This window comes from Lissotriton vulgaris, chromosome 4_1, assembly GCF_964263255.1.
Source record: "Lissotriton vulgaris chromosome 4_1, aLisVul1.2, whole genome shotgun sequence".
Classification (NCBI taxonomy): domain Eukaryota; kingdom Metazoa; phylum Chordata; class Amphibia; order Caudata; family Salamandridae; genus Lissotriton; species Lissotriton vulgaris.
The window spans coordinates 128,233,961-128,251,982 of NC_141691.1; the positions used below are offsets into that span (position 1 = coordinate 128,233,961).

At 48.1% G+C, this 18,022-nt stretch overlaps 2 protein-coding genes and 1 long non-coding RNA gene across 4 annotated transcripts in view; 2 read left to right on the plus strand and 1 right to left on the minus strand.

Moving 5' to 3' along the window:
• Positions 1 to 18,022, plus strand: part of ARHGEF9 (Cdc42 guanine nucleotide exchange factor 9) — a 1,106,557-nt gene that overhangs the window by 663,979 nt on the left and 424,556 nt on the right. The window contains exon 1 of one of the 2 annotated variants that reach the window (XM_086918381.1): positions 12,974 to 13,076. The exons of the other annotated variant lie outside the window; for it this stretch is intronic. The gene's annotated coding sequence lies outside the window, so the exon portion shown is untranslated. Of the gene's footprint in view, positions 1 to 12,973; positions 13,077 to 18,022 lie in introns of those variants that run through there. 2 annotated transcript variants of the gene reach the window in all.
• LOC147718461 (uncharacterized) lies at positions 8,683 to 11,782 on the minus strand. The gene is made up of 3 exons (XR_015309978.1): positions 11,655 to 11,782; positions 10,784 to 11,453; positions 8,683 to 8,843 (listed from the first exon to the last, which is right to left on the minus strand). It is a non-coding gene; the product is annotated as an uncharacterized LOC147718461 (long non-coding RNA).
• LOC147718462 (uncharacterized) lies at positions 12,726 to 12,992 on the plus strand. The gene has a single exon (XM_086918384.1). It carries the CDS (start codon positions 12,810 to 12,812, stop codon positions 12,990 to 12,992), a length of 183 nt encoding a protein of 60 aa, XP_086774510.1. The 5' UTR covers positions 12,726 to 12,809.

Here is an 18,022-nt window from a genome sequence, read left to right on the forward strand (position 1 = left end):
GTAAGTTTATACTAGGAGTGTCCAAAGTAGGTCCAGGAGGGCTAATCCTCTATGCAAGTTAATTCCTTTAAACAAATCGTATTCACATCGGATGATGAGGGCATTTTGAAATGTCTGGCATGATCCAATCCTCCTGGTACTATGGTGCACACCCCTGATCCATACACATCCTCTCCCACAGTTACGCTAGTGACATCGCCAAAGATAGCGTAACTGAGAAGTACTGTCTATAGGGGAAGGATTCCATGCAGAAAGCAGAATCGTACTGGACTAGAAATAGGCCCCGGCACCAAAAATAAAAGTGACCCCATTAAATGAACCAGATAAATAAAAAAAGTGGCCCCCATTTGCAAATCAGAGTGGTTTTAAACTTGTAACAACGCGCTGTATGGAATGGGAAAGAAACTTCATGCATTTGTGTTTGCTGCCTGGTAATATAGAAATCAAAGGTAATAACCGGCCCACCAGCCCATATAACAGGTCCGCAAACAGTCAAAAGTGGCCACACACCAAATTGTCCTATGGACAAGTTCCACTCTGGCAGAAAGAATTATTATTTCGAGGGTAAACATTATGGAACATGGAGGAAGTGGATTGTTGTAGAGCCATTCATGGGGGGCAAGCAGGGGAATTCAACTCTAGTTCTCACCTGGTGGGATCATAATCTGGAAGATTTATTCCCTGCGAGTTAACTAGCACTTCCGGTCACGGACATCGTTTGAGAGAGCTCTCACGTTTCCCGGGAAGTTCATCCAGACCAGAATTTTGCTTTGCATCCTTGGGATTGTAGTAGGTCCGGATTTCTGATCGGGAGAACAAGACTACAAAACCCACAATATAAAACAGAAACGAACCAAGGCCGTACAAGGAACACTCGGCTGACCTGGCAGGCTGGGCAGCCCCGGGCAGCCCTGGGCCCGAGTGTTGCGTCAGATGCTCGCGCGCCGCGTGGTCACTCGCGCTCGCGCACGGTTCCCCGGGGCCGGCGCGCGGGGCCTTAATGACCTCGGTTGGAAAGTTTCTCCAGACTTAATTAAGAAGTAGCTCCCGTAGACATCCCCGCTGCCTCCACCTGTATAATTAAGAAACGTGTCCGCCTAATGAGCCACGTGACCGTCAAAGAGCAGCGGAAGAGAATAATTGGGGCCCCCCCTCCCCCCCCACCTGCGGGGCCTGTCACGGAGCACCCGGGCGACGCAGGGGCGCGCCCGCCTCATTATTGTATTTACTCGGATCGTGAACCCCTAAAGTGTTAAAAGGGGGTCGGTAGCCTCCAAGGATGCTATATACCTATAATGCTGGTCACACCAGGTTGTTAAGAATCTTGCTGAACACAAGTCCTGAGTGGCAGCCTGTCAGAAGAACGGTGACTGTCAATCGTGCAGTGCTGCCAGGAGGCCTGAGGGGCCCACTGGACCTTGATTATTTCTGTAATATTGCGCTACCCATTCAAAGCAGTAACGTAAAAAAAACAAGGTGCGAGAGGCAGAGTTCTAGGGGGCCCCCTCAGGTACTGTGTACTAACGGCAACTGAGAGGGCCTAAGTGCGTCCGTGGGTTGGGGGAGGGGAGGTAGGGGCTAAAGGAGTGGGCGTTTAGAAGGTGTGGCCTCCATGCACTTTGCTGCCCCCCCCCCCCCCCCCCCGAGTTTCATTACAAAACTGATCCATTAGTCTGGGAACCCACCTTCCTGGTCTGCACTGTGGCCCCTGGCACCATGGCAACGCCAGTGCTTGTTTCTGGCTCCCACGTCAACAGCCCCCCAGTGTAGGCGAAGAAAGAGGGTGCATGGGCATTCTTGGCATTTGCTGGTGCAGCGACTATATCGCAATATTTAATACACCTTAGACTTTCTTAGTGTAGATAGAATTTGCATTGAAATGTAATTCTGGGCACAATACCATGTTTTTTTTTTATATGCCTCTTTCACTTTTTGCCATGTCAGCAGCCATTAGATGGCATCTAGTGGTTAAACTGTATGCGCTCGATCTAGGAGATTTACATTCTTACATTGTCTTCATTTACTTGACCACATTGTGTGATCCTGGGCAAATGTTGTTGTGGGTTTATTAAACAAGGTGATGGGTTACCAATGGCAGCCAGTGACAATTGAAACGGATTCTTGACATGACTAACAAACATGTCCCATAGCTTCATGTAACTGATGCAATACTTCACGCGGCCTTTAAAGGGTTCACCTTGGAGCTGGTTCCCTCTAAAGAGGAAGTGATCATGGGCCAGCTACCACCCTTCCGGAAGCTGCTCTGTTTTACAATAGTACCAGGGAATACAGGGGTGCCGTCGATTTCTTTGAGGATGCTGCCCAGTGATTGCAAAGGTAGTGCCTCAAAGCCCACCTTTTTAGCCACATTTGCTGTGATCCACCAAAGAGACTGGACAGAGGTTTCATTAGGAGGTTCAGGCCCCTACCCAGGAAGATGCCTAATCGTGAGGCGAGGGGAAGCTACGAGCACATTTTCCATCTTGTTGCATCCCCTTCTTGCGCCCCCCGGAGGTGGGTGTCTCGCATGGGAAAGCAGCGTTGTACTGTCGCTCAACAACATCTCCCCTCATGAGAGGCAGGCAGGCACAATATGGCTGGTGCAAGGAATCTTGTCAACCTAATGGAAGGGACCTTTCGCTGCCCTCTCAGTGGGTGATAGTTCCAAACTTTCTGCTTGTCTGAGCCATGTAGCATCCCTTGCTAGGAGTACCGTAGGTGGCTGCTTGCTTTTGCCTCACTCTGGCACAGTGCCTGCACACCAGAAACAAAGTCCAGTGTAAACACAGGATAAGGAGAATATTACAACATGGGACGCTGGCCCTTTAATAGGCGATTTACTCCAGAGATACTCAATGTGTAAAGCCAAATTGTATTTACCAGGGACTGTGCTCCTCACTGTTAATGCGATGAGGGGTGGCAAGTAAATCCTCAGCTACCAAGTCACGCGTGTTTCACGTGTGTCCTCAACGTCTGTGCCACCAACTCAACTCCTCATAAATGGCCTGTGAACTTTCTTCAAACCTGGCCAGGCGATAAAAGTGAATATGGACTTCTTTATTTAACGCAGGGGGAGGGTCCACTTTAGTAGCTGAGATGTATTGTGAACTTCTGCTGAAAGCCACTCCCCATGATCCAATTATAGATGGGAAGCCCGTAGAGTTGCAATTAGTTTGCAACTCTCTGGGCTCGGAAAGTTGCAAAGTAATGGCCCATCTCAAGCAGGGTGCGTCCTTCTCCTTGCCGTATGCCTTGATTCCTGGCCCGTCGCCAGCAGTACTGCCCCGGTTTGCGCTCGCAGACCTACTGCCTGGTTTACAGTGGAGGTGAGTGAAATCTTCCAGTTCCTAAAAGAAGTGCCAACCCAGAAGAAGAATCCACTGTCAGAATCTGCTCTACAGGTTGAATTGTCTCCACCACAGCATTCGAGTGAGTGAGGACAGTTAAATGCGGAATCCTCTTCCTGGTGTATCAATTCCACAAACAATTGGTGCACTTTCCATTTCCTCTCAATTCTACATAAGCCATTGGCTGGTATTATGAAGACTTAAATAACAGCAGGCTTCACCGTGCAACCTGATTGGTGGTCAGCGCCTGTGGGTATGATGAGTTCTCACCAATCCTGTACTCTCTCCACAGGCTCGCGGTGAACACTAGCCCTTGTATCTGATTTGCCTGTTCGGCTTACATAATTGGCCGCTGGGATAAGATAGGTTGTCTAGCCAGGAAGCTTGTGTTTTCTGGTGGGTTCAGAGTCACATGAAGTTACACTGCTGTGTACCATGAACACCAGAAGAACAAGCGAAGAGCAATTGTCTCTAAAGTTTTCATTGAGTTGAACTGCAGCATCTATTTTTTTGCCAATTGATATATGGCTAATTAAAGAGGAATGTCCATTGCTTTATGCTGAACCTGCCTGGTCAAATAGACTGATTTTGTCAGCATTAATGTTGACTATGCTTTACCACAATATCATTGTATTTTTCTTTATGTCAATTATAGATTAATGTTGTGTACTGGGCCAGAAGACGACTTTTTGAAATTGGGTGTCAAAATAAGTAAATGATTCGATTTTGAGACTGAGCAGTGAAATGATCGATGGCTCTTATACCATGACCATCTCTGTCGGGTGTCTGCTACCCGGACCTTACATTACAAGCTGCGCATTGCTAACTGTTTAGAAAAAATAACTCTGGAGGACATAAAATGTTTTGTCAATGAGGCTCAGAATAAGAGTGAGTGTCGGACGTCATTATTCGGATAGCATAGGGACCACACCCCATTGGCAAACACCAAAAGGGGCAAAAACACTCAAGATTGTTAAAAAAACCTTTGAGAAGTGTAGGCCTTTGGTAATGAAAGTCATGTTTTAAGTGTCTCTGGGATTAGATTATGATATTTTTATAGCTATAATTTAATATGATATGATAGGATATATGATATAATATATAATTTATTATGATATGATATGATAAAATATGATATTGCAAACTTTTAAAAATAACATTGCTTCTGATAATCTAATGCTAATAATAATAATATATCAACATGCTCCCCAAACTATTATTTATACCTTTTTGTTATTATTTGAAACTACTAGCGGCAAGGTGTTGCTGTAAATGTATTGCCTATCAGCAGACTACAATACCCTGTGTGTAGGTCTTGGACACATATGTACTAACACATTTTCCCACAGACACAGAATGCGAAAAACCCTTCCGTAAATCAAGTTCAGGACCATAATCAGATCAATAGCACATTTTGGGAGGGTTGTGTCCTCTTTTAATCTCTGACAATTCCAAATTATATATTATATCATATACCCTATCGTATCTTATTAAATTATAATTTATATTATATTAAATCATATATCATATCACATTATATTTTGTATAACATATATCATATCATATCAAATTATATATTATATTATATCATATATCCTATCATATCATATTAAATTATTAATTAGATCATATACCCTATCATATCATATTAACTTATATTTTATATTATATTATATCATATATCATATCATATCAAATGATATGTTCTATTATTAACAACGATAATAAAGCACTACTGCTAATTATTAATTATCATTATTAATATCACTACAATTAATAATAACAATATTACTTCTGCAGTAGTAGTAGCAGATGTAATAGCAATGTTAGAATCGTAGAATAATCGCCATCATCACTATTTTGATTGTAAAGGGCTGGGATGCAAGTACCAGAATGCAAAGAAAGACTTGGGGTGGACAGACCTTCAGCAGCGGACATGAGACAACTCGAGTGGTCGTAGGTCTGTCGGCTGCAGGATTGGACGTCCATGTCGGGGGAAGGGTATCCAAGGCGATCATTCTCCCATGTCTAGCCTCTCTGAGCAGACTCTTCCTGGGCACTGGAAACAATTTCAGGCAGAAAAGAGCCATTTCTTGTCTCTTTCGTTCAGATTTTCATTCCTTTACAATGTGAGGTCCGCCTTGCCGACACTGTGAAATCACTTGTGACCGTGACCGTGCTGCTTCAGGGATTGCAAGATGATGCACATGGGACCTGGGGATGCTCCGGAGCTTTCGCCGGTGAACCTTCGATGGAAGAAGGGATGCCACTGAGCGGTAAACCGCAGCCGGGAACTTAAATATGGACACATATCTTTATCCTATAAATGTATGACCTGACCAGTAGACAGATGGTGTTTCATAGATTCATCACATATTGCTACTCTATGCACTTGTGGCCAAGTTGTAGGGGTGCACATCCACTACATAAAATCCACTACAAAGATAAATCACTGTAACAAAGGTGCTCTGTGGATGTTTGTGTCAAAAGCCCTAACATTGTTAAGCGTGATCTGGTTAAGATGAAGAATCCTCGAATTGATTACAACGTCCCTCACAGGGTGATTCGCGTCTCTAGGTCTTCTGCCAAACAAGATGATGGCAAATTGTGAAATATTAACAGAATAGCAAAGTATTTGTGGAGATGGAGGGAATAGCAGTATAAATTCTAAAAATTGTGCAGATGCGTACATGAGTACAGAGATGTGGGCCTTGATGTCGCTCAGATTGAGGGAGGATAGTGACGCTATGGGTCCGGAGAGCATCATTTCCAATTCTAGGTTTGGGGGGGGTCCATCGTTTCATCTGACTCACGAGTGCGGTTTAGGGTTTGACATGGGGTATGGTTGATGTTTAGGAATAGTGTAAGAGGTGCAAACACACATAGGGTTAGAGGAGGGTTTATCCTAGAGATTTGGATTAGATTTAGGATTGAGTATGATTAGCAAAAGTGTCTGGTTAGGGTCATTATTGTGGTCTGGGTTAGGGTTAAGATTATGCTTAGAGTCACAGGGACTTGTATAGTTAGTTTTCATATCGAGTTCAGATTAACATATGAACAGTGCAGCGGTGTCAATGCAGTGCCTAATTTATTTAGCGAAATATCTTTCAAATGTAGTGTTTGGTTTATATGTAGTTTTTCCAAATCTAATGGTAGGTGGTGTGTTGATACACCATGCAGTAAGGCCAGAATTTGCATTCTTTGAAATCAGAAAACAAAGATTTGATTTTTGGGTTCACTTCTCAACAAACCATGTATTCTTTTTAAGCAGCAGTTAATGTGTGATCACTCAAAATGCAGTCACTCACAGTGCACGACAGCAAATGGATGGAGTGGGTTGATCCATCGCGCCATGCTGTACTCTGCGAGGGTTGAAAGCAAAATGTGAATGATATTTGAACAGACTGATAGCTGAAGAAGGCAGACTGAAAGACATCGTATGTGATTGTAATGTATGCATTGTTATTAGGATTTGTTTTGGGAAAACATGAGGCTGGACCTAAAGATGTCTATAGGCCAGACCTAAATATAATTAATTCAATAACAACATTGCACAGCATCTCTGGAAAATCATTTGGTCATGTGATTTCTGATTTCATTACCTGCAGAGACCTTTAGGTCATAGGTCAGCCTAGTTTATTGGGCAAGGAAGGCTGTAAATAGATGTTTAACACCACTAACTATATGAACTCAATTCACTTTCGAACTGAAGGGCATGGTCCAGTTTTATTATGTGGAGCCTGCTAGGCAGTACAATCTGGCTACAAAAGACCTATCGTGGGCTTGCCACGCACTTACAGGGGCTTACAGTCTGGCCATTGCTTACCACTGGCTGCCTTTTTTTTGCTCTCATCAGCTTGTTTCATATTTGATGTTTTTCCTTGTTCCAACTTGTCCATCTTGAGTTTATTCCTCCACCGAAGCATAGCTCCATTATCTTCTCTCTGACTGTCTGGCTTCTACCCTTCCACTGCCCTCTTTTAGGATTCTTTTTTCTTTTTGGTTAAGAGTACATGTGTTTTCCAGATGTCTCTTTCTCCTCCTCTGTGCTCCCTCCAAATGGGCACCTGCAATATGACACATGCATCTGAATACATCATCACGTAAGAGCACGCCAGTAGAGTGCTGCAACCGGCAACAGTGTCCGTGTCGTTGCTCCTTATTTATTTATATTTTACAATGATGCACACTGTGGGGGAAATGTCTGGCTCTGTAGAGCATTGCAACAAGCTATTGGTAAAGCTATTAGGTCCCAAAGGAGAAACCTGCTGGCGTTGCCAAAGCTTGTTGTTATAAATAGCTTTAAATGGCTTACATCCTGCTCCTAATTAACCCTAGTTCTTGCAGTCAAGACTTGATAGGTCAAGCTAAATGTACGGACAAAGGTATGCAGTTCCTAAAGGGGACTAGAAAGTGGTAGGGGGAATGGGGGGGAGTTTGGGGGTTGGGGAGACAAGAAAGTGTTCCTGATATAGATAGGAAGAGAGGAGTGGGATAGCGCCAATAAGGAGCAAGGGCCCTCACACCCCCCAAAGTGTGTCATGCTTCATCATAGGGGAGCTCATCGTTGGGCCGGCGCTGCAATGCCCAACGGGCCCCACAGGGGGCTCTGTGCCGGAGGTCTTCTGTGTTTGCTGCTGTGAAGCTAAAGAGTGGTGTGGGGGTGTATGTGCAGTGAGTAGAAGTGGGAACACAAAAGGTGTGATTTAAAAATAGCTAGCGGGATCGAGAATCAAATTTATTTACTGGATTCCTCTGTCAAAAGTTGTGGCTGGCGAGGGAAATTATACCCGCTGCAGCTCAAAGTGTGCTGTGTAAAGGGGAGACGGTTGACATGTTTCATGCCATCATTCATCCAATAGGATCAACAGCATTTCTTCAGGACCGGTGGGATCCTGGTCTACTCTCAAATGGACGGTCAATAAACTGTTGAAGGATGTTGTGGGTCCCCTATAATGTGGACTCGTACCGCAGTCCAAAGTGAAAGTGAAAGTGAAAAATAAGTGATAGTCTTCCTTCTGGAGGATCACCTAGAAGGGGATGTAGATATGACCCAAACCGTGACTTTCACAATGTTCGCTCATTAGTGAGGGAGAGGCAAATTTGCCCTGTGTCCTCCTCGGTGTGAGACCTACACGCATGTGATGAAGCATGACACACTTTAGGGTGTGTGTGAGGGCCCTTGCTCCTTATTGGGGCTATCCCTCTCCTAGTTTCCCTTCTATATCAGGAACACCTTCTTGCCTACCCAAAGTCCAACCCCCAAACCCCCACCCCGTTTCCCACTGCCACTTTCTAGTCCCCTTTAGGAACTGCATATATTCACAGGCACACTGATGTGCCAGGAGCATGCAGTATACTCAAGTGTGGAAGCCGGGTTAAGAGGCCTGCCCTCCTAGTTCCACGATCAACAATTTCATGTCTAGTGAGCACCAAATTAAGCGTTGCATACATACAGGTCCCTTCCCTTTTAATTTGCATCAGGGATTTCTTAAACTATGACATAATTCAATTCCAAAATTGGGATACAAACAAAACTCAGGGCGCTCCTCTTACTATCAGGGAATTGTGTTAGCTATATTCATAATCAAAGATGGTGCATCTAGAGGAAGGGCGTGTATCCAACACCCTTGTCTTTCTGTAACACACAGAAATAGAACAGTACCAATTGCCCCTGAGCACACAATTATTAATATATAAGTCCAGATATCCTGATGCTTCAATTAATCAGCAAACCACAAAAATTAAGCAAAAAAAGTCCTTAGATTGTCCTTCAGATTTTAATTCCAAATGTTCCAATTTTGATCAGAATCCAATGCAAAATCTTCAGTACATCAATTCAGGTCAAGATGCCAACACGTGTTTCGTCGTGTGTGCATTTCACACTTAGACTTCCTCAGGGCTTCAAATTATATATAATTCTCTCACAACTTCCGTTCTTCTATCCAGCAAAATTGCGAATGTCCAATGTCTCGTGGTGATCACTTCACATAAAATACCTTATCGTCTCTGTCACAATCGTTCGGTTCCAGCAATGTAAATCTCTTTATGCTGGGGCGCTATATCATACAAAATTACCGCCCGGTCCCCAGACAAATCCGTGTAATTCAATATATCTGTTGAGCTAATCAACTCTGAGTATTATAGGACCGAGGGTTGTCAATACAGGCGGAACATCATCTAAGTCCCCACCCGTCGTGCAGCGGCAAGTGTCCTCGCTGAACTCCGGCGTTTGCAAACGCAATGTAAATCTCTTTATGCTGGGGCGCTATATCATACAAAATTACCGCCCGGTCCCCAGACAAATCCGTGTAATTCAATATATCTGTTGAGCTAATCAACTCTGAGTATTATAGGACCGAGGGTTGTCAATACAGGCGGAACATCATCTAAGTCCCCACCCGTCGTGCAGCGGCAAGTGTCCTCGCTGAACTCCGGCGTTTGCAAACGCAATGTAAATCTCTTTATGCTGGGGCGCTATATCATACAAAATTACCGCCCGGTCCCCAGACAAATCCGTGTAATTCAATATATCTGTTGAGCTAATCAACTCTGAGTATTATAGGACCGAGGGTTGTCAATACAGGCGGAACATCATCTAAGTCCCCACCCGTCGTGCAGCGGCAAGTGTCCTCGCTGAACTCCGGCGTTTGCAAACGCCGGAGTTCAGCGAGGACACTTGCCGCTGCACGACGGGTGGGGACTTAGATGATGTTCCGCCTGTATTGACAACCCTCGGTCCTATAATACTCAGAGTTGATTAGCTCAACAGATATATTGAATTACACGGATTTGTCTGGGGACCGGGCGGTAATTTTGTATGATATAGCGCCCCAGCATAAAGAGATTTACATTGCGTTTGCAAACGCCGGAGTTCAGCGAGGACACTTGCCGCTGCACGACGGGTGGGGACTTAGATGATGTTCCGCCTGTATTGACAACCCTCGGTCCTATAATACTCAGAGTTGATTAGCTCAACAGATATATTGAATTACACGGATTTGTCTGGGGACCGGGCGGTAATTTTGTATGATATAGCGCCCCAGCATAAAGAGATTTACATTGCTGGAACCGAACGATTGTGACAGAGACGATAAGGTATTTTATGTGAAGTGATCACCACGAGACATTGGACATTCGCAATTTTGCTGGATAGAAGAACGGAAGTTGTGAGAGAATTATATATAATTTGAAGCCCTGAGGAAGTCTAAGTGTGAAATGCACACACGACGAAACACGTGTTGGCATCTTGACCTGAATTGATGTACTGAAGATTTTGCATTGGATTCTGATCAAAATTGGAACATTTGGAATTAAAATCTGAAGGACAATCTAAGGACTTTTTTTGCTTAATTTTTGTGGTTTGCTGATTAATTGAAGCATCAGGATATCTGGACTTATATATTAATAATTGTGTGCTCAGGGGCAATTGGTACATGACATAATTCAATGGGTAAGTTTATCACTTCCCACAATGCACCTGCTGAGGTCATGGTCTAACCTGGAGGTTGCGGGTATGAATCCCAACACACCGTTCAGTGTGTCGATTAAATGAGTGCGACTGGAGTGGGATATACAATTGCCTCCTGGTTCAGATGTCAGTGTAGGCTCTAGAACTGGTCAATATTACAAGCATCCGATACATGTTCTCTGACTAGTCTTTGGACGTTCCAGCGAGCACTCAAACTCAGCAGTGTCCTTTGTCCTATAAAACAAATAACTAGATAGGAAAAGGAGCAGATAAAAATAATAAGTTAGCTAATCAAGCTGAAAAGTATACATTATAACATCTATATAAATGAGAACCCCTGTAAGCGACGTTAGGACATTTTCACAGTGGTCAGCAATTTTCTGCTGCAATGCATATGAACGTATTAGGGTGGAATCCCGGCAGGGCTGAGTCATCTTTTCATCCCTCTGAGGTTGTTGAAAGAAATATTAAGTAGGTTAATAGTAACACCTGTTATTTACAGCAATATGAAACTCTAATCTTTGTGCCGTACAAAAACAACTTTTTTTAATTAAATACACAAGCATGGAAATAAGGTAAAACAATATTGGATAGCACTGAATTCACCTAAAATAAATACAAGTAATGTAATAATACTTATAAAAAACTGCACTAAGAATAAGAACCTGCCTTGACCTAGGTTCTTAACTACCATGATGAATTTTTGATATCTGTGTATAATGTTTTTATAATGTATGATGTGTAATTTGAAAAATGTTTTTAATGGATGTACTTTTTATGGTTTGAAATATTAACCGAAATAAAGTCTCTTTTGATTTGATTTGATTTGATAATACTTATACATTTATTTTTTTAAGTATGCATTAAATAAATTATAGCAATTGATAGAGTATAAATACACACGTTAATGACTGCAAATAAATGTACATAATAAATAACAAAATGAATAGATTGTGAATAACTTAAAAACGAACATAAAAAGTTATACATTCAAAATGTATAGAAAAGATAAATATATAATTGAATATGTAAAAAATGCGAGCTCGGTCTCCCACTCTCGCTTGCGCCCCCACAGTGGAGCATGAAAAGCTGCAGTGTTGTAAAAAGAGGCAGACCTTGGGTCTTCCTGACGGAGAGGAGGGGAAAGGCAAGCGGAAGAGTCGCTGTCCAGGAGGCCGAGGCTGTTCCTCGCCTCCCCCCTTGATTGACGCCTGAGTCCCCCTCGCAGCCTGGTCACCGGAGCTGATTAGTATTCGGGAGGCCCGCCTCGGCTCTGCTGCTGCTGCTCGCCGGGAGATGTGGGGCTGTCCGCGCGCGCAGCCTGCCAGCCTCCCGCTCGCATCCTGCATCCCTGAGAGAGGAGCCCGCATCCCTGGTCCCTGAAGATGCTGCGGGCCACAGGCAGCGCCTAGCTAGGACCTGAGGGGCACCTGGGGGCCGCCACGGACGCACAGGACTCTTGGGCTCTGCGGTGTACACGCACGCTCTCGGCACCCCCGCACAGCCTGCCTCCCGCACCACCCTTCATCCCTGAGAGGATCCCGCATCCCTGGTCCCTGAAGATGCTGCCGGCTGCGGACAGTGCCTAGCTTGTACCTGAGAGCCATCTGGGGGCCTCACGAACGCACAGGACTCGGGGGCACTACGGTGTACACGCACTCTTTCAGCACCCCCGCACAACCTGCCTCCCGCACCACCCAGCATCCCTGAGAGGATCCCGCATCCCTGGTCCCTGAAGATGCTGCCGGCTGCGGACAGTGCCTAGCCAGTACCTGAGGGGCCTCACGGACGCACAAGACCCGGGGGCTCTGCGGTGTACACGCGCGCTCTCGGCACCCCCGCACTGAAGATGCTTCCAGCGCCACTGCGAGGGCAGAGCTGATAGGCAGAGCAGGGGGCCAGGAGGGAAGGCGCTTTCCAGCCCCTCGCCACCGCCGTGTGTGCGTGTTTTTTTTTCTCCGTGAGTGTGTTTCGTCTACCATGGTGGATGCATGGACAGCGAGCCAGAGCAGAGGCTGACCAGCCAGGCTCTGGCTGCCCAGCAGCGCCGGGAGCAGTACCGCGTCCTGCAGTGCAGCATGACCTTGGACGTGCAGACCGTGGTGGTCTTTTCTGTCATCGTGCTGCTGCTGCTCGTCAACGTCGTGCTCATGTTCTTCCTGGGCACCCGCTGAAGCGCCTCCGGAGCGCCGGCCGGGAGAGGAGCTTTCCAACCGAGGGGGGAGCGGCTCGGCTTCAACATGGCCTCCCTGTGATATGTATGACGCTCGCCTCCCTCTCCGCCCCTAAATCTCGTCCTGTGCATGCCTGGGAGGGTGGCTGCTGGGGCAGAAATGCAGATGTAGGGGGGCGGGGGCGCTGCATGTGTGTGTGCGCGCGTGTCCCCGTGTCTGTGGAAAAATGCAATTGCACACAACAAAATGTAGCCTCTAGCAGGCGACTTTCAGGTGCCTGGGGTGCAGGGGAGGCAGTCTCTTGAGGGCAGCGCTATTAAAGGTCGGGTGCTGTGCTGCGCTATGCTGCTGCGCGTGCTATGCTCAGCTATTTATATTATGTCGTGTTATGTTACCCCACTGTGTTCTCTTGTGCCTGCCACGTTATGCGCTGTGATGTGTTACATTCAGTTGGGTTAGACCGTGTTGTATTTTGTCTTGGTATGGTTTGCGGTGATATAGAAGGATGTGCTACATTATGCTATGCTATGCGGCGTGTTGTAGTAGGCGCTATATTACGCTACCCTGCATCTTCTATTCTTGCGCTGTGCTATGAAATGTGTTGTTATTATACTTTTTGGTATGTTGTGTTACGTTGTCTGCTGGTTTGAGTATTCCAGGCACCCTTGGGTTCCCCTGCGATAAGTTATGCTGTGTCGCAACGTCTAACACATTTATCGGGATATATAATACGTGGCAATGTGTTGTAGGGATCTCTTCGGTTAGAGTGTATTACTGTGTGTTGTGACCGTGCTTCGTGTTACAAGGAGTAGTGCCCTGGTCATTTTACGATATACTGTTTTAGTTCATTGTATTGTGTGGTATGCTGCACACCCTCACAGCGTCATTGTGGCATTCAACTGCACTGTGAGCCGGGGCTTCCAGGCGCTTGGATGCTGAGTTAGTGGGAGATGGGCTTTCTTTTCATCTCCTAAATTGTGTATCTACTGAGCTCTGATTTGATATGGACTGGGGACCGGGGTCCGTTGTCGGTCCACGGGTGGGAGACCCCCCTCCTCTGAAGAGCGGGCTCCTGGAATCGCCGACAAGTCCGGATTTTAAGGGGGTGGGAGGACTCGGCGCTTAGATTCTTATCCAGATGTTTGACTCCCTCCTCTAGGGGGTGGAGGGCACGGTGAGGCATTACCTGTCAGGTGTCGGCTGCTAGATAAACTCTCATCCAGGTGCGTGGCTCCCTCCTTTGGGGAGTGGAGGACCCAGTGCTGTGTTACCTGTCGGTCGTGGGCTGGTAGATTCTCATCCAGGTGTGCGGCTCCCTCTGTAGGGAGTGGAGGACCCAGTGCTGTGTTACCTGTCGGTCGTGGGCTGGTAGATTCTCATCCAGGTGTGCGGCTCCCTCTGTAGGGGGTGGAGTACTCAGTGCTGTGTTACCTGTCGGTGTTGGGGGACTGGTAGATTCTCATCCAGGTGTGTAGCTCCGTCTTCTGCGGGGTGGAGGGCTTGGTGCTGTGTTATCTGTCGGTCCTGGGCTGGTAGATACTCATCCAGGTGTGCGGCTCCATCCTCTAGGGGGTTGAGGACTCAGTGCTGTGTTACCTGTCAGTCGTGGGCTGGTAGATTCTCATCCAGTTGTCTGGCTTCCCCTGTAGGGATTTGAGGACTCAGTGCTGTGTTACCTGTTGGTCCTGGGCTGGTAGATTCTCATCCAGGTGTGTGGCTCCATCCTTGGGGAGTAGAGGGCTCGGTGCTGTGTTACCTGTCAGTCGTGGGCTAGTAGATTCTCATCCCTCTACTCCCCATCTTCTGGGGAGTATAGGGCTCCTTGCTGTGTTACCTGTTGGTCCTGGGCTGGTAGATACTCATCCACGTGTGCGGCTCCCTCTGTAGGGGGTTGAGGACCCAGTGCTGTGTTACCTGTCGGTCGTGGGCTGGTAGATTCTCATCCAGGTGTGCGGCTCCCTCTCTAGGGGGTTGAGGACTCCATGCTGTGTTACCTGTCGGTTGTGGGCTGGTAGATTCTGATCCAGGTGTGCGATTCTCGACTCTGGGAGGGGCGGGGTGGGGAAGAGGTCTTGGTGCAGTGGTACATGTCAGGTGTGGGCTGGTAGATTCTCATCCAGGGGGTGGGGGACTTGCGGCTGTGTTACCTGTCAGACGTGGGCTGGTAGATTCTCATTCAGGTGTGTGGCTCCTTCTTATGGGGAAGTGGAGGACTTGGTGCGGTGTTACCTGTCAAGCGTGGGTTGGTAGATTCTCATCCAGGTGTGTGGCTCCTATTTCTGGGGAAGTGGAGGACTCGGTGCGGTGTTACCTGTCAGTCGTGGGCTGGTAGATGCTCATTCAGGAGTGTGGCTCCCTCCTCTAGGGGGTTGAGGACTCAGTGCTGTGTTACCTGTCGGTCGTAGGCTGGTAGATACTCATCCAGGAGTGCGGCTCCATCCTCTAGGGGGTTGAGGACTCAGTGCTGTGTTACCTGTCGGTCGTGGGCTGGTAGATTCTCATCCAGGAGTGCGGCTCCATCCTCTGGGGAGTGGAGGGCTCGGTGCTGTTACCTGTCGGTCGGGGGCTGGTAGATTCTCATCCAGGAGTGTGGCTCCCTCTGTAGGGGTGGAGGACTCAGTGCCGTGTTACCTGTTAGCCATGGGCTAGTAGATTCTCATCCAGGTGTTTGACTCCCTCCTTTGGGGGGTGGAAGACTAGATGCTGTTACCTGTTAGCAGTGGGCTGGTAGATTCTGATCCAGGTGTGCGATTCTCGACTCTGGGAGGGGCGGGGTGGGGAAGAGGTCTTGGTGCAGTGGTACATGTCAGGTGTGGGCTGGTAGATTCTCATCCAGGGGGTGGAGGACTTGCGGCTGTGTTACCTGTCAGACGTGGGCTGGTAGATTCTCATTCAGGTGTGTGGCTCCTATTTCTGGGGAAGTGGAGGACTCGGTGCGGTGTTACCTGTCAAGCGTGGGTTGGTAGATTCTCATCCAGGTGTGTGGCTCCTATTTCTGGGGAAGTGGAGGACTCAGTGCGGTGTTACCTGTCAGTCGTGGGCTGGTAGATGCTCATTCAGGAGTGTGGCTCCCTCCTCTAGGGGGTGGAGGACTCAGTGCTGTGTTACCGGTCAGTCGTGGGCTGGTAGATTCTCATCCAGGTGTGTGGCTCCCTCCTCTAGGGGGTGGAGGACTCAGTGCTGTGTTACCGGTCAGTCGTAGTCTGGTAGATTCTCATCCAGGTGTGTGGCTCCATCCTGTATGGGGTGGAGGACTCAGTGCTGTGTTACCAGTCAGTAGTGGGCTGGTAGATTCTCATCCAGGTGTGTGGCTCCCTCCTTTAGGGGTGGAGGGCCCAGTGTTGTGTTACCGGTCGGTCGTGGGCTGGTAGATTCTCATCCAGGTGTGTGGCTCCATCCTCTGGGGAGTGGAGGGCGCGGTGCGGTTTTACCTGTCAGTCGTGGGCAGGTAGGTTCTCATCCAGGAGTGTGTCTCCCTCCTCTAGGGGGTGGAGACTCAGTGCTGTGTTACCTGTTGGTCGTGGGCTGGTAGATTCTCATCCAGGTGTGTGGCTATATCCTGTGGGTAGTGGAGGGCTCAGTGCTGTGTTACCTGTCGGTCGTGGGCTGGTAGATTCTCATCCAGGTGTGTGGCTCCATCCTGTGGGTAGTGGAGGGCTCAGTGCTGTGTTACCTGTCGGTCCTAGGCTGGTAGATTCTCATCCAGGTAAGTGGCTCCATCCTCTGGGGATTGGATGACTCAGCGCTGTTGTTACCTGTCGGTCGTAGGCTGGTAGATTTGGTTCCAGGAGTGTGGCTCCCTCCTCTAGGGGGTGGAGGACTCATTGCTGTGTTGCCTGTCGGTCCTGGGCTGGTAGATTCTCATCCAGGAGTGCGGCTCCATCCTCTGGGGAGTGGAGGGCTCGGTGCTGTTGCCTGTCGGTCGGGGGCTGGTAGATTCTCATCCAGGTGTGTGGCTCCCTCCTCTAGGGGGTGGAGGACTCATTGCTGTGTTGCCTGTCGGTCCTGGGCTGGTAGATTCTCATCCAGGAGTGTGGCTCCATCCTCTGGGGAGTGGAGGGCTCGGTGCTGTTGCTTGTCGGTCGTGGGCTGGTAGATTCTCATCCAGGTGTATGGCTCCCATCTCTGGGGAGCGGAGGACTCGGTACTGTTACCTGTCGGTCCCGGGCTGGTAAATTCTTATCCAGGAGTGTGGCTCGCTTCTCTTGGGGGTTGAGGACCCGGTGCTGTTGCCTGTCAGTCCTGGCCTGGTAGATTCTCATCCAGGTGTATGGCTCCATCATCTAAGGGGTGGAGGACATGGTGCTGTTTTACCTGTCTCTCCTGGTAGATTTCCACCCAGGTGCATGGCTCCCTCATCTGGGGAGTGGAGGGCTTGGAGCTGTTGCCTGTCTGTCCTGGGCTGGTAGATTCTCATCCAGGTGTGTGGCTCCCTCCTCTGGGGAGTGGAGGGCTCGGTGCTGTGTTACCTGTCGGTCGTGGGCTGGTAGATTCTCATCCAGGTGTGTGGCTCCATCCTCTGGGGAGTGGAGGGCTCGGTGCTGTGTTACCTGACGGTCCTAGGCCGGTAGATTCTCATCCAGGTTTGTGGCTCCCTCCTATAGGGGTTTAGAGCCCAGTGTTGTGTTACCTTTCGTCGTGAGCTGGTAGATTCTCATCCAGGTGTGTGGCTCCATCCTCTGGGGAGTGGAGGGCTCGGTGCTGTGTTACCTGTCGGTCCTGGGCTGGTAGATTCTCATCCAGGAGTGGCGCTCCATCTTCTGGGGGGTGGAGGGCTCAGTGCTGTGTTACCTGTCGGTCCTGGGCTGGTAGATTCTCATCCAGGTGTGTGGCTCCCTCCTATAGGTCTGGAGGGCCCAGTGTTGTGTTACCTTTCGTCGTGGGCTGGTAGATTCTCATCCAGGTGTGTGGCTCCATCCTCTGGGGAGTGGAGGGCTCGGTGCTGTGTTACCTGTCGGTCGTGGGCTGGTAGATTCTCATCCAGGTGTGTGGCTCCATCCTCTGGGGAGTGGAGGGCTCGGTGCTGTGTT